This window comes from Octopus bimaculoides, chromosome 18, assembly GCF_001194135.2.
Source record: "Octopus bimaculoides isolate UCB-OBI-ISO-001 chromosome 18, ASM119413v2, whole genome shotgun sequence".
Lineage (NCBI taxonomy): Eukaryota > Metazoa > Mollusca > Cephalopoda > Octopoda > Octopodidae > Octopus > Octopus bimaculoides.
The window spans coordinates 54347835-54365311 of record NC_068998.1 but is presented as its reverse complement, the minus strand read 5'-3'; the positions used below and the strand labels follow the sequence as shown (position 1 = coordinate 54365311).

The 17477-nt window shown below is 38.2% G+C and overlaps 1 protein-coding gene across 1 annotated transcript in view; it reads left to right on the top strand.

The window, feature by feature from the left end:
- Window positions 1–11314: 11314 nt before the first annotated feature.
- The window catches only part of LOC106882935 (serine-rich adhesin for platelets), a 22121-nt gene continuing 15958 nt past the window's right edge, over window positions 11315–17477 (top strand). Inside the window, exons 1-3 of the mRNA XM_014933780.2 lie at window positions 11315–11409; window positions 16434–16562; window positions 16921–17037. Coding sequence (XP_014789266.2) covers window positions 16979–17037 — 59 coding nt within the window. The 5' untranslated portion in view covers window positions 11315–11409; window positions 16434–16562; window positions 16921–16978. The remainder of the gene's footprint in view (window positions 11410–16433; window positions 16563–16920; window positions 17038–17477) is intronic.

Genomic DNA, 17477 nt, shown 5'->3' with positions numbered 1-17477 from the left:
AGCAATTTTAAATTCTTTTACTTGTCTGTTTGGTCTATAGATACTGGTTCTTCAATGGATTTCTTTAAGCATTTTCTAACATCTCTTTGTTGTTTCATAGAATTCTGTTTTGTAGTAAATCTTGTAGTTTTAACCACATCTGCTTGCATAACTTGTTGCCAAAAAAGATTTGTATTCTGTTCAATATTTGAAAGAATTGCATCCTTCATAACCAAGCTTTGGACAAAGACATCCTTTCAGTTGTTTCATTACCATTATTATTTATGTCACAACAAATTACTGCTTCTGAACCACTCTGTCGATAATCCGCTGAGCTGCAAAGAACGTTTGGCTTATTCAGTGTTGTTGTCCACCTCGGTGCAATCATTGATAACTTTAACTTCAAAGCCATGGAACAGATTTTTGTACATGCATTGTGTGCATTGATTGTGTTATTTATTTTTATGCTCTGTCTAATGTGGAAACCATTCAACTACTCTTCATTGTCAGAAATGAAATCATTGCACAGCAACGTAGACCAAAACGTTTGCCATATTCTCAAAAGTGCGACAAATTTAACACAAGTCTATGCAATTTCAGATTTAATGAGCACATCTTTAATTGTAAACTGCTGTTGAAAGTCATTAGAGAGCACATCTCTTAATTGTAAATTGTCATTGAAAGTCAATGATGGAAACTTTGCTACTGATTAATTCTATCATAAAATTACTTGTAATCGTAACATTTGTAATTCTGAATAATTCCCTTGTCCATTGGTCGTCTGAGAAGAATTCTATAGAATGGTAAATAGCATAGAAAAATGTTGGTGCAATCCGGAACTGCCTTGGATGCATGGTGATGTGTCATGTCTTGTTGCAGAGGTCAATCACTCTTGGTATCTTATGGCTTGATGCCATTCCTCTAAAGTTAGGCAAAACTGCAGACAAGAAATTCTTGAGTGAACCAATTTTTAAAAAGTTCTTTAGTCCTTCTTTTGGGCCTTGTTGTTAAAAACTGGAATATGCATTATTTCCTTCAAGACTCTAACATGATGCCACTTATTTATCAATCACTAAAAGTTTTGTACTGTTGGTCCAGATGCATTTTTACATAAAAAACTGTTAATCTTTCTTTTTATTATACTTGAAATCACTTGCCTCCTTGGAACTTACCAATATCCACATTTGTAAACATCACCAGTAGAGGAGGCCATTTTCATTGATATTGTATATTCAAACAGTTGTAAGCTCCTGTCCCCTGACAAGTTCAATAAATGCTGTATGTTAAGCTCTTTCTCCATCTACTGATTGCTTTTCACCATCAATGTCTGATTCTTTCTTTCATAACATGTCTTAAATCCAGGGAATCACTCATCCGAGAAAAACAATTGAGGTTTCCAAATCTATTTTCTCTTTAAAATGTTTAGCTCTTGCTAAAATTATTGTCTCATTTACGGCTATACCTTCCAATCATTCACTTCAATAAAAACCACTCGTGCAATATTTTATCTAAATTTTCACATTTTACGTTTATGCAGACTTTGCCTATTTTCTAGTTTATTGAGAAGCTTAGAACATGCTGTAAAATCTAAAAGCTTTTCCTTTCAGTTGTTAATGTCATACAAAGTCACTGATCTGCATTTAGATTCTGTTATTAGCACATTTCTACTCACACCGTGTTCAGTTTTCTTGGTGATTTCTAGTTTATTTTTGGTGGAGAAGATTTGAGAAGAATGAAAGGAGGAGTCATCTGAATAAGTGGGGGCATTATTGGCTGTGATGACGACGAGTAGCTCATTGATGTATAAGGGACAGAAATGAGCACTGGGGTACACTAGATTTAATAGCGTAGGGTAGAGAGGGATCTCCATCAGCAACAGAAGCTACTTTAGGACTCTTTGATGTTCTACTTTGTTTCTTCTCAGTCACTTTAGACATTGTAATAGGGTAAATGACAAAAAAAATGAATGGGTTCAAATACAGCACTGGACATTACACCTGCTACCAGCACAGAGGTCCATATGACCACCAGTTTTATTTTGAAAGTGGCATTAACTTGGGGTTTCCAGTATTCTCTGTGCCTTCATTTCAAAATGGTTTCAGCACTTCGTTATTATTGGCAAGCTGGCTGAATCATTAAATGCAGTATTTGTTCTGATTCTATGTTCTGAGTTCAAATGCAACCTAGGTCTGCTTTGCCTTTCAATCACCTAGGGTCAATGAAATAAAGTTCCAAGCAATCGGTGCTGGCATTCATTGGCTACAACACTTCCCTGCACCTTTTCTAGTCTTGTGATTAAACCAGAAACCACCATCATCATTATTATTATTATTATTATTATAAAGGTGCCAAGCTGGAAGAATTGTTAGCACACCAGGCAAAATGCTTAGCAGCATTTCATCAGCTTTGTGTTTTCTGAGTACAAATTCCGCCAAGGTCAAATTTGCCTTTCATCCTTTCAGGGTCGATAAATTAAGTACCAGTGAAACATTGGGGTTGAATAGATTACTCCCCTCCCCCAAAATTTCATGCCTTGTGCCTATAGTAGAAAGGATTATTATTATTATTATTATTATTATTATAATTATTATTATTATAATTATTAGCCGTAGAAGTACCATTATCTGTGTTGTCAAAAATTATGACAGTTTTATTTTTATTAATTTTGAGGAACGGCACACTTCCATTCAAAATGACAGGTAAAAACAATTTTGATGAAGTTTTGTACCTAAAGACGTAGCTTTACATATTTAATTGCAAAAGTATTAGAAATTTGTAAATGTGATAGTGCAGGACACCCACTGAAAAACGATGTCCCCCCATTACACATTCTACTGTAATAACCACTTGGGCTGTCAAATATGACAGCTTTCTTACTTATACAATTCTTTGCTGGTTCACTGAACAGTTTAATGAGAATTTTAAAAATTTAATTAAAAGTTATGATTTGTATCATCATCATCATCATCTCTTAATGTGCACTTTTCCATGCTTGCATGGGTCTGATGGAATTTGTTGAGGCAGATTTTCTATGGTTGGATGCCCTTCCCCCTAGTTTCTAGCAAAGTAATATTTCCCGTGGTCAGACATGTTTTCCATGGAAGACTGGAAAGGCATAAACTTGACTGTAGAATGCTGATGCTCATTTAGAACTGTCATGTAATATCAAGACAAGGGTGTACTTGTTCCAACTCTTTATGTGCCAAGTTAAAATTCTGCTGAGGTCAGACTTACCTTTCGTCCCTTCAAAGTCAATAGCATAAAGTACCGATAGAGTACTGGTGTTGATCTGATTAAGTGGCCCCCTCACCGCAATATTTCAGGCCTTGTGCCTATATCAGAAAGGATCAGAGCTGGCAGAATCAGTAGAACTCTGAGCAAAATGCGTGCCAGCATTTTGTCCATCTTTATATTCTGAGTTCAAATTCTGCTGAGGTTCACTTTGCCTTTCATCTTTTGGGGTTGATAAAATCAATACCAGTCATGTACTGGAGTCTATGTAATTGCTTACTCCTCCTCCCCCAAAACTGCTGGCCTTGTGCCTATAGTGGAAACGGTTTATTACTATTATTATTATTATTATTATTACTATGTGTTTCTAATTTCCTTGTTTTGTAACCAGTATCAATTATTAACTTGGCCAGATAGGTTTGTCTGGACAGTTTTCTTATTCAGGCAGGATGTCACTCTTTTACAAAAGGAGTGTCAGGTAAGTGGGGAGGAATGTGTAGAGAGGAGGAGGACACTATGTCATTCCTGACTTCTATGAAGACATAACCAACCATATTGGACCGAGGCACGTCACTGCTATTTCTCCAATTTAATTAGTGTCTTCTGCATCGTTAGCTCATGTGATTTTCTTTCTTTTCTTTTTCTTTATGAATATCTTTGCCAATTACGGAAATTCATTCTCACGAGTTTACATTTACTTGAGATCCTGGTTTAGACTTTTTACCAATGAGAATAATTCAGAATCAAATAAACTACTAAACTTCATTTCTTTCTTTTCTTTTCTTTTTTTTTCTTTTTTTCTCCAAACTTTCTTTACATCATCATTCATGAAGATTGCCATAAATTGTTAGTTCTTGCTGACAGATACTCAACTTCTCAGACAACCTCACATGATTGTGAGGAATATTCTTTTGGTCTTTTACTGGTTTCAGTCATTGGACAGCAACCCAATACGGCTCAACAAATTCCATCTGCCTCAACAAATTCCATCTGACCCATGCAAGCGTAGAAAAGTGGATGTTAAATGAGGAGGATGATGATGATATGAAATAATGATTTATTTTTCAAGAAAACCTTAAAGACAAGCTGACATCCAAAGAAATGTTATCCCAATGAAATACACAGTTGTATCTCACTAACACATTATATAATCTTGCATGCTAGGAGAGGGGGTGGGTGGGGTATTTTATTTTATTTCACCACCCACCAGACATGATGAATGCCTAAAGCAACTTTGTTTAGGTTCCAAATGCAAAAACTGCCAATTACATAATGAAAAACTAGTCTTCTTGCATTTCAGCTGTCATCCTTAGCCATCGTTCATATTTATTTTTATTCTGCTTTCCTTTCTTTTTGTTTGTTTGTCTTTTTTTTTATTAGTCTTTTTTATTACCAAGTTCTTCATGCAAAGAATTGGCAGAACCATTGGAGCATCGGAAAAAAATACTTCATAGTATTTGCTTTGACACTCAATGCTTTGAGTTCAAATCCCATCAAGGTCAGCTTAGCCTTTCATTCCTTCAGGATTTCTAAAAATATACCAAATCCAATGTAGCAGGTTGGCATTTGTTGCAGTTCTCTGTGTCCTGAGTTCAAGTCCTGTTGAGGTCAACTTTACTTTTTATCCTCTCAGGATTGATACAAAAAGGGTTCAGTCCAACGTGGTGGATTGGTAGAGTTGGGCATGGTGCCTTGTGGTGTTTGTTCCAGCTCTCTGTGTTCTGAGTCCAAAATCCCACCATGGCCTACTTCAGTGATAGATTTCATCCATTCGCCCAGCTTATCATGACCACCCCCCGGCATTGGTAGTGCCTTTAGCTGAAGCCACTCCATTGCAAACATTGAGGCTAGGTTCCCAGTTGGAAGATGATCTTCATCCCTTTTTTCCTTCCACCTTTCTACCATTCTTGGAAGCTTTCTAAAGGATCCTGGCTACTGCATTCCCCCTCCTGACTTAAAGACATGGAAACAAAAGCAACTTTCCTTACTTTTGACCCCTGGAACTGGCATCTCTTTTACTAGTTCTTGGGAGATTGGATCAAGAAAACCATTTGCAAGGCTTCAATGCAACGACACAGTTTCAGTGTTAGACTTAAAATACACACACCCATACATACATACATACATATATACACACATATACACACATGCACACACACACACACACACATGCACATCCATAAATACATACATACACATACACACACACATTCATATTAAAGTTTTTGTGTAAATTTACATCTTTGATGTTTCATCTTTTACTTGTTTCAGTCATTGGACTGCGACCATACTGGGGCACCATCTTGGAGAGTTTTAGTTAAACAAATCAATCCGTTTTTATTGTTTTCTTTTTTTTTAAATTTTACTACTTATTCTATGGGTCTCTTTTGCTGAACCACCAAGTTACAGGGACATAAACAAACCAACACTAGTTGTCAGGAGAGGGGTAAGTACAGACACAAAGACAAGCACACAATGGGCTTCTAGACAGTCTCTGTGTAGCGAATCCATTCATAAGTTGCCCCAGGGCTATAGTAGAAGACACATACCCAAGGTACCACAGAGTGGGACTGAACCTGAAACCACCCAGCTATGCCTGAACTTATTTTAACATTAAACAGAAGTATTACTCAATACTTTTCAGCAGAGTACAATAAAATGGTTGACAGTGACTTTGAAGTCTCAGCTTATTCACTGTCACCAGACTGTGTTTTACTTTTGCTTTTTCTGCTATTATACAGTTTTTGGCAAGTTGTCCTTTGATCGGTGGTATAATGGGAATGAGAATCAGGTGTGGTGCTGGTAGGAGGGGGAAAAGTGTTTATGTAGGTATATGTCCATACGTGTGTGTGTGTGTATATGGATGTATGCACACACACACACACACACACATGTATAGGCATACCACTGAATACCTCCCTATCAAATAATGGCAGATCAGCATAGTTTGGTGTAACGATCAAAAGTGTGTTTTCGTGTGTGTTTTTGTGTGTGTGTGCATGCATGTATGTATGTGTATGTTAAAGTCTGTCTTAAGCCTACAAACCCATTAGGCCAGAGTTTATATCGGTGCTCTTAGCATTCAAGTGAGTGATAGCACAAAAGTCAGCCCTGAACACCACATCAGTCGGTGGCAAAGTTAATTTAGCAAGACAAGTTTGTCTAGACAGTTTTCTTATTCAGGCACAATGACATTCTTTTAGAAAAGGGATTGTCATGGACGGGAGGGGTGCTGCAGGGATGGGGCAGAGGATACTGTTGTTCCTGACTTATATGAAAACATAACCATGTTGGACCCCCAGCATGTCATTGCTATTTCACCAATTAAATTAATGTCATCTGCATTGTTAGATCATTTGATATTAACTTTTTTCTTTCCCATGAATATCTTAGCCATTTACAAAATTTATTCTTTATGTGTCTTTAATGGATGTAAAAGTGAAGGTAGGGCTGCTTCGTTGGGAACTTTCCTTCCCAATCACATACTCTCAGGTTCAGTCCTGCTTTGTAGCACTTTGGGCAAGTCTTTTCTACTGTAGCCCCAGGCTGACCGAAGCCATGTGAGTTGATTTAGGAGATGGAAACTAAAAGAAGCCCATCATATATATATGTATGTATTTGTGTGTGTGTGTGTGTGTGTGTATCACTCTCTCCTTGGCTTGACATCATCGCAAAGTGCAGGAACAACTACCACAAGGCACTTTGAGTGATGCTATAACCATTTCCAGGGTTGTCAGTGGCACGATTTGAACTCAAAGCCAGGACAAGCACAAGAAAGGTGTTTAATATGATTGTCTTACACTTTGCCAAATAAATACCAAATCAGCTAATTAGTCAAAACATAACATTTTACCTCTTCTTCGCAGCTAACGAATTTATTTCATTTCTTAAACTATTCCCACTAATTACCAATCCAATTTATCTCTAGTTTACTCAAATCCTGTTTATTTTACCTGTATATGGTGTTGTTGTTGTTGTTGTTTTAGCCCCAGGTCAACCTTAACTGAGCAGATCTATTCATCACTGTTCCATTTCATTCACCTAAGCCAACATTATCCAACCTTCTTTTAGGTAGCAGGATATGATTTAAAGGAGATTTGACTGCTATTTCTAGCAAGCGGAGGAGCAGTCACATTCACCTGTGCTTTCAGTGTGGTAGTATCCTTGTGCATTACTACTGCAGGATTCGGTAATATTTAGTTGAGAACAGCGGAAAAGAAAAACACCCAAAACCTACAGAAAGGCATTTGCTGTGAACAGCTTCTGAAACTCTCCCTCTCACACTCTCACACACTCTCTCTCTCTTCCCTCTTTCTTCCTCTCTCTCCTTATCAGCTCTCTCTCTCTCTCTCTCTCTCTCTCTCGAAACAAAAAGGGAACATAAAACAGTTTCTGGAAGGTTTATTGGACAGCTTTATGTTGATTTATTTATTAGAAAATATATTTTTCTTGTTAAACTTTGATATGCATTGGAGAATGAATGGATTGTTCCAACACGGTTTATATGTCTTATTCCGAGGTGTAAACCATGTTCACCATTGCTGCGACGAGATGTTTTTCTTGTTGAACACTTGCTTACAGAATGAGTCATGATAAATCAGTAGAACTCAGTGATAGCAGAAGATATACACGCATACATGCATACATACATACATACATATATGTGTGTGTGTGTGTGTAGAGAGAGAGAGAGAGAGGGAGAGAGGAAGAAGGGGAGGAGCAAAATGGTTGATAGCTGGCCAAAGTTGTGTTATCGATCATCTTGATAAGATCAGCCATGATGTAAACCGGAATATGGGTGATGGGACTTAGGTCATAACTAAACACGGGATTAGTGTTCTCTCATTGTCGTTGTCAGTTTATAAATAAAAACTATTTTAAAGCTCATACAGACACACACACACGTACATATGCGCATACGCACATATACTTATAGATATATATGTTCTTTTCTGATTTGATCCCACCGACATATTAAAAAAAAAAAAAATTACTGGTTCAGTTGAAGATGAAAATGCTCCATTCTTATTAATGCTAGAGTTCAGACAAAATCTAATAAATAAACCATTGAACAGGATTACTGTCTCATTTTTGTCTCTCTTTTTCTCTGAACACACACACACACACACACACACACACTAGAACATTCATTTTTACTTCTTGTATACACATGTAGTCATGTAGTATTTTTGTAGCATCCACATGCACTTGCTGTGTTGGCAACATGCCATAGACATGTAGTGTTTTACAACCTGCACTTAAATGTGTTTGCAACACTGCATAGCTGTAGTGTGTTTGCAACATCTATATGTATATATGGAGCGTTGACAAAATTATATAGGCATGTAGCTTTTGCAGCATCCATGTGTTCATGTTATGTGTGCAAGATCACATGCATACATGTAGCATTGGCAACATCGCACACATGTGGAGTTTGCAACCTATGCATAAACAAGCCCTCACTGTAGCTATTCAAAAACCCATTTTCTCCCTGCATACAGGGACACACAGACAGAGGGCAGGTGTATTGAATGAGAGACTGAAGGTGACAGGAGGAAGATTTTGGTCCTCCTGTAAGAGGAACAGGTGGACCTGTAGGAATGAGATGAGGTGGGGTGGGGAGAAATGGTGGTGGTGGTGGTGGTGTGGCTGCACCAATAATGATGATGAGGAGGAAGAAGTATAAATAGAGAAGGAAAATGAAAACAACCAACTAAAAAAGTATTCCGTAAGTCGACCAATGATGATAGTCAATCTGTTTTCTGCTCTTTGTTCAGGCTGTGTGACTCAACCCAATAAATCATGGTGTCTATCAAACTACAATCTTTCATTGATCATTCAGAAATCCAACATTGTTGTTGTAATAACCATTAAGTTTTTTCTTGGCATTTAATGTGTTTACACCCCCTCCTCCCTCAGTTATCTATTGAACTGAACTAACAAAACCTGATGATGAACCGTTAAAAAAACCTCTCTGTTACCAATTGACCTGCTAGAAATAGTAATCAAATGTCCTTCAAATTACACTCTTGGACAGGGATTTTCAAACAGTGTGCTGCAGATTTTTAAAAATTTCATTTCAGGCTTTTGCAACCATATTTTTATTCAAAAAACACTTCTTTTGCTTCAGTTAATTCTAAAGATAATAAAGAAATTTAGTAAAATAATTGTGTCTTTATTACCGCTGGGCCTCACCAAGGAAAGGACAAGGGACTGGGCAATGTGGTGCTTTGCTGTACTTGATAAGATGCGTCAAGCTAAGAAAAAACGTTGTCTTGCTCACATACAGGCTTGTCCATTTCAGGTGCCAATGCCAGGTAAAAAGCACCCAGTGGAGTACTCTGTTGAGTGGTTGGCATTAGGGTTAGGGCATCCAGCCATAGAAACCATGCCACAACAGACAGCTGGGGTCTGGACAGCTCCTAGCTGGCCAGGCCTGTGTCAGACTGTCCAACCCATGCCAGCATGGACAACGGACGTTAAATGATGATGTTTAGAACATAATCATGAAATGTTGGTGGCAGGTTTTGAGGTCATTTTAAAACAAAGTGTTTGTTTTGTAGAACCAGGGTCACTCTCAGGTGGGTTGGTGTCAAAAGGAATTAAGGCTTTAGAAAATCCATAATAATGTTCAGGTGTCAACAAAAAAAACCTTATTTGGAATTTTGTTAAATACCAATAGGATTAATTAAACAAGGCAAATCATTGTTTGCTGTGTTTTTGTTTTTTGGTTAAATTAAAAATTTTTTTTCCTCTTTTGATCCCAACTCACCTGGGACCAGCCCAAACTCTGTGATGCAAAAATGAAAGCTTTCCCTCAAAAATTAATACTGGGGTTGATTTTGAGTGACTAATCCCTCCAATCAGGTTAATTTAATCTAGCTTAACGAGGATAAAGTTATTTTACGAAATTCTTCATTGTTTTTGAAATTAATTGAAACAAAGGCAGAGCATTTCAATGGAAATATGGTAAGAAGAAGCAGCTTGAAACAGATTCAGGAATGGTTGTGTTGGTTCAGACGTTTACTTCACAACCATACAGTTTTAGGTTCGATCCCAAGGTTCATCTTTGGGCAGATGTTTTCTGTATTAAGAACCTCTTCATTACAAGTTGATTATTTTTCTATCAATCATAATCAATTACCAATTGTTACTACTTTTATTTTCTCTTTTGTCATCTTATGGATTCTTGCATTAAATCCTTCCTCTTGAGCTAATTTCAACATTTCTTTTCTCCTATCCTCAGTGGGGGGGGGGGGCAGTGGTGGTGGTGATGGTTGTTCTCTGAAGCATTGAGTCTCTTCTCTCTTTCTTCTATTTCATCAACAATTGACAAAGTCCATAATGACATGCATTATTTCCATTTTTCCAATAAAAAAGACAACTTTTTTTAAAAATCATTTGAGCTTCTTTCCAATTATATTTTTAAAAAAATATCATTATATTATAGTCGCAGGCCTGGCTCTGTGTTAAGAAGCTTGCTCTTCCGACCACATGGTTCTTGGTTCAGTCCCACTACATGCCACTTTGGGCAAGTGTCTTCTATTATAGCCTCGGGTCGACCAAAGCCTTGTTTAGTGAATTTGGTAGACGGAAACTAAGAAGACCACAAATTTTATAAGAAAAAGATTTGTACCAGTCATGCACTGGGGTTGGTTAAGTTGATTGATTAGATTGGCACAACTATAAGAGTGTCAGACAAATTGTCTTCTGGTATTATTCAATCAGGACTCTTTGCCTCGTGAGTTCAAATCCAACTAATGTCAACTTTGGCTTTCATCATTCAGGATTTGATAAGAAGACAGTATAGCACTGGTACCTCTGGTACTGAGGTTGATTCATATTCCACTGATGCATCAGAAATGTAAATGGCATTAAAATTGAAGGGAAATAATTATATCTGTGCCTCCCACTCTATTAAATTGCATCTGCCCCTCCCACTCTACTAAATTGTATCTGCCCCTCTCACAATACTAAATCATATCTGCTCCTCCCTCTCTGTTAAACTGTATCTGCCCCTCCCCCTCTACTAAACCATTCCCATTGATCCACATATCTGTCTGCAATTTACTTTACAAGACACTATCAATTTTTTTGTTTTGTTTTACAGCAAGATGTGAACCAGTTATCTGATGTAGAAAAGTTATTGTTGTACCTCAAACTTCCTACTGGCGCCACCAATGATGACCAACTCACACTGTATGTACCTGTTTTACCTGTTGTTTCAGTATTTCATATGTCGCTGTATTTCACTTCACCCCACCTGTCAATACAGACAGCGTATTCCATCTTTCTGCTACTTTGCATTTACCTGTGTGTATATGTGTGTTTACATATGTATGTATTATTTGAAACAGCTTCGTTACTGTGTGACTTAAAGGTTTGTAGGCTTCTTACAGAGACCTGGCCCATCAGGCACGATTGGATGAATGGAGAGATGCAGGAAGTTCAAGCTGGCTGCTGGGAACTGAGCTGCTATTGGTTGTGGTGGGTCACATGGTGTCATTAGGAGTAAGATCAACATTCCAACGACACCAAATTAATTAAAAAGGAGAATTTCTTGGACCACGTGGCTGGACAGGAAGCTGGTGGCCCCTAGCTGTCTGGTTGATCTTTGAAGGGACTTGTGGGACATGAGATATATGGCCAGCAAGGATGTATGTGTGTGTGTGTGTGTGTGTGTGTGTGTGTGTGTGCGCGCGCGCGCGTGTGTGTGTGCATACAAGTGCATTGGTGTGAGTGTCTTCATGCCAAGCAAAATGCTTAGCAACATTTCATCCATCTTTACGTTCTGAGTTCAAATTCCACTGAGGTCAACTTTGCCTTTCATCCTTTCAAAGTCAATTAAATAAATACCAGTTGAGCATTGGGGGTTGTTGTAATAGACTTGCCCCACCTTTCTCCAGAATTGCTGCCTTGTGCCAAAATTTGAAGCCAATATATTACTGGTACCTGTTTTATTAAGGTTATGAAGGCTGTTGGAAGACAGTGAATCCAAGCAAGATTTGAACCCAAGACCTATTGTTCTGAAAGTACATAATGTAACAATGTGTGTGTGTGTGAGTCCTGTCTCAGCTACCCCTCTCTGTTGCTTCTTCTGTGAATTTGAATCAGAATCTCATATTGTTTTGTTAGTCTGACAAGAAATTACATCGTTGCTGTGGAAATTTATTTTGACTTGTTGCCAATATGTTGCCATATTTGTGATCCGAGATAGACTTTACTATTTTTATTAGAAACACCTTCCTCCACACACACACACACACACACACCTTACCTCAATTTCACTTCATTCCACAGTTTAAAGGGCAATTTTAAGGGTTGTTTTGTGAATGTGTTACTTTTTTCTTCTTTTCTTTTAACCAACTAAACTAAATCACTTGTGAAAATAGAGTCACTGCTTTCAGCCGGTTCTTCTGTAAAAGTTTTGTGATTCATTTTTTACTGTGTTTATTTATTTTGTATCTTATCATCCTTTAGACTACTAGAACTGTTTCAGGAAGGGAATTTAATTCTGTTCTTCTCTTAAAATTCCATTCAACAGGATTTTTTTATTCTTATTTACTCTAAAAACACTTAGCTGTGTGAAAACTAATGCATTAAGCAAGTTGTAGAGCATTCAGTTTGCCTCCGACATAAATCACTCTTTATTCTCCGGTTCTTTTGATCTTTGAATCAGTGTAAACCATTGTGATTTCCAATCATGAAGAAGCAGGCATCACTGCACCATTATTATGAGAAATAGATGGAGAGGCAAAAAAAAAAAAAGCAAAAAAACTGCTTAACCCAGGTGGGACTAGAACCCATATTCCGAGGATTGTGTCCAATTGCTTCTTCAATAAAAGGTTCTGTTGTTAATGTCAAATCTTCTCTCTTTTTAATGGCAAACTCACTTATTCTGCTTTGGCAATCATTTTGTATCACTATTTAGCCGAGTATGACTTTAATCTGCATCCAGTGTTGTGGGTCCCTGGTTCAGGAGTTTTAGGGTTCTGAGAAGAAGTGTGGAACCACATCTTAGCCACTATTGTTCCCAGGTGTACTCTACACCACTTAGGGCCCAGCTTTGAGTTAAATAGTATGTCATGGAATTGTTCCCAGAAGAAAAGACCAAATCTTACTTGTGTATTTCATATTTTAGCATGGTTTTTAGAGTTGGTCACACAGTGTATTGGGTGGTACTGGCACCATGGACATTGTCCTGTTCTTTACAAAACTAAAGCGTCTGCTCTGCCCTCTGCTGTCCCTGTTCCTTTGTCAGCCACTCTACAGAGTGAACTGGGTGTATTTCATTATGGCACTGGCACTAGAAAAGTTTCCATGTCTCCTGCAAGGCTAGGAATTCCTCTCTACATTGTTGTTAGTCCTTCAAGGCAAACGTGAGCAAAAGGTCAAAAGGAGAGAGAGAGAGAGTATGTGTGTTGTGGGTGAAATAGAATGAGTGGGGGTGGAGTAAAAAGTAATAGGAGAGGGAGGCTGGTAGGTGTTTGTTATTGGTAATGACATTGAATAAGCAGTGAATGTGTGATGGTAAGGGGAGGGACTGTGATGAATAGCAATAGTGACATTGCAATGATAAGGCAGAGCGATAGATGTCAGTGGAGAGTCATGAGAAGTGTGTGATGGCTACAAGTAAAAGAAGGGTGGGAGTACTGGATGTGGGCTGATTCAGTGCCTTCATTATGCAGGCGTTGTGATGGAAGAGGATTGGAGAGACAGCAAGCCAGATGATGGTTGAAGAGAGGTAAAGTGATAAAAGGGTGATTGGGCGGGGGGTGGGGCGTTGAATGCAGACAGTTCCGATGCCATTCCTCATTCAACAGGTGACGTATCACACAGCGGGTAAGAGAGAGATGGTGAGTGATCGATGACAGATTTAGGAATGTTTATAATTTTCCAATTGATTAAAGCTGACAAAGACTCCCAATTTAATTGAATAGTGGCCTGGTTCAATAAATTTGTATTGGTGAGAGTAATTGATTCCCAGAAGCCAATATTCTAATTTATATAGCCTTTGCTATATAAATGTTTAAAAAGTCGTCTCCAGTGTAGATGACAGGCTTCCCCACCACCACCACCACCACCACCACCACCAAAGGTAATGGAGTGTAATAAGAAATATTTTTCCTGTCATATTAATAATGTTTCTCTTTTCATTGTTCAGTTTTTCTGTTTGATTTCTAATTAAATTACTTAAACCATTAACAGTTTCAATAAATCTCGCAAATGTCATGATATATTTTCTTCTAATACCACTTTGTCCTTGTTTGCCTCTCTTATCTCTCCTGTTATAAAACAGAATATATTTGAAGGCAAACAAGAGGCCCCTTTTTATAAAATGCTTCAAAAACATTCAGCCCAGCTCCCATATGGGAAGGACTTTAATTTCATTTCCTAAATATGAGCTTCTGAAATTGGGGTGCATCTGATGAGCCCATCTTTTATCTTTTACTTGTCTCAGTCATTGCACTGTGGCCATGCTGAGGCACTGCCTTGCAGAATTTTAGTTGAACAAATCAACCCTAGGACTGTTTTTTTTTCCTGTTAAGCCTGGTACTTATTTTATCATCTCTTTTTGTCAAACTGCCAAGTTATGAGAATGTAAACAAACCAACACTGGTTGTCAAGTGGTGGGTGGGGACAAACACAGACACCTTCACACACACACACACACACATACGATAGGCTTCTTTCAGTTTCTGTCTACCAAATCCCTTCACAAGACTTTGGTCGCTGTGAGGCGAGAGTAGATGACACATGTCCAAGGTGCCAAACAGTGGGATTGAACTGGGAATTTTGTGGTTGAGAAGCAAGCTTCTTACCCCACAGTCACACCTATCCATTCATGTGCATTTTATGCCATCAGATAAGGTAATTATTTTACAACTTTTAATTTGACCTCCAAATTGGCCTCAATGGCATCATATTCCTGAGGCCCTTGTTTCTGATACCACTGCTACAGATATTCTCTTTTGACCCTGACCATAAATGTGTACACACACACACACACACATATAAACAATGGGTTTCCACACAGTGGTGGTGGTGGTGGTGCTGACAGCAGTGGCAATGGCGATGACGACATTTGTGTAAAATAATAATAGATACCCGAACTCCATTTGTGTGTGTAGAGAAAATCATATGAGACTGAGACACTTTGTGGTAGATCGTTACTGACAAATCAGTTCTTATCTCCAAACAGTGAAATACCTCGATGGCATCATAGTCTGGCAAACTATTTTCTAACGTCTAATTTTAGTTCTATTGGTTTGGTCTTTTATTACTTGTCGGTGATTAGATCATTGAAAAATCAATTAAGTTTGGTCATTAGTATCTCTGAAATAGTATCAAATAAAGTAATTTTATCAATTTATTTTCAAAACTGAAACTCTATCTGAATATTTTACTTGTGGTTATTCTGGTTAATTTTTTTGTCCCCCCCCCTTGCCAGTTCTTTACATTTTGAGTTCAAATCATGCCAAGGTCAACTTACCCTTTCTTCCTTTCAAGGCCAGTAACATAAAATGCTAATCAAGTACTGGGTCACAATACCTTGAGCAAGTCATTCAACCAACTTTATCCAGTGGTGAGGCTCCAGCTCAAGAGTTCAGGAGTTTTGAAGAACATGATGTCCCAACTACTTCCAGGTCTTCTCTGGCCCAGGATGGTAGTATTTGTTCAGGATCCTTATTATAGGTCAAATGGCAGAAATGGTCCTGTGGTTAAGGCACACGGGACTCAGAAGGGGGTTGGTCCCTAGACATGGATCATAAGGGGTCACAAATGTGTGAAGGACATGCACTGATGCCGTATGATCTAGTTCCCCACTCCCCATGTCTAAGGATTAATTAGGCCCTGAGTGAAGAAATTAACAGAGGAAACGGTAAACAAATTGGCAGACAGCATTAAGAAACCACCATTGCATCTTTTGCAGGAAGAATCATAAATCTTTGGAATTTGGCCTGGAAGTCCATGATATATGGACACCTACAAGGATGGCACATGGGGAGAGAAATAGAGAGTGAGGGATGCAAATGCTGAAATTGTATGGTTTGATTGTAGCAAGAAGTGGAGATCTGTAGCTCAAGCGCAGGGCCATTGTGTAACACCTTAAAGTTGACAAAATATCATCAGTATTAATTTACATTCTGCCTTCGTAAATCATAAGCCGTCCACTACCACCCGAGGACAACATCTAATTTTATTGTTTCTCTTTTTTCTAGCAGTCCGACCTCATCTCTGCATACAACAAGCCGTGTTGAACAGACTCAAGCATTCACATGGATTAAGAGCCACTTGGAAGAGAACTGTGATATCTGTCTACCCAAAAAAGAAGTTTATGAAGAATATAGGTATTACCATGATTATCATTATTATTATTATTATTATTATTATTATTATTATTATTATTATCATTATTATTATTATTCATATACACTCAACAGATTAAATATGTCACTCAGTCAGAATAGAACCCTGAACCTCATGTTTATGAACTGAATCCCATATCTACACATCCAGCTGTGCACAAGCAACAGCAGCACAAAGAAAATTCTTTCAGGAGTCTTAGCTGTAATCTTTTTCTTCAAGAAATCTGGGTGGCACCAATGTATGTGTGTAATATATTTTTTCAAGAAATGATGTTGATGATGATGATGATGATGATGATGATGATATTAATGATTGTGATAACTTGTTGTTATTTTCCAGAAACTATTGCGAAAGCCTCTCCCTTCGTCCACTCAGCACTGCTGACTTCGGCAAGATTATGAAATGTGTCTTTCCAAACATCAAGCCAAGACGTTTAGGCCAGAGAGGTCAATCAAAGTATCCTTTCATGCTGCAAATACCAAAAGTTCTACCTTCTTTCGACTGTTCTGCTGTTTCATTTGTTGTTGTTGTTGTTGTCGATGTTGTTGGCATTAAGCATTGCTTCAAGAATCTCTTCTTCTCATTTTCTGATGCCATCATGAAGCAATGGCCTCAAATTGCTGAGGTGTAGAAAGTTGGAAGAGAAAGCTGTGTGAGTTGGAGAGTAGGATCAAGGAAGCACACATGGGTCGGAGAGTAAGGGAGAGAGAGTGGTCATTAGTGAGAGAGAGATGGTGGTGGTGAAGATGGGTTGGGGTACGTACTCGAAGGACGTTGGGGTGGGGGGGTGAGAATAAGTGAAGTGATACAGGGGTTTGGGCTGAGGTGACTAGTAAATAATGATGGAGAGAAATATAGGAGAGGCTTGGGGGAATGGGGGTTGCAGCGGATATAAC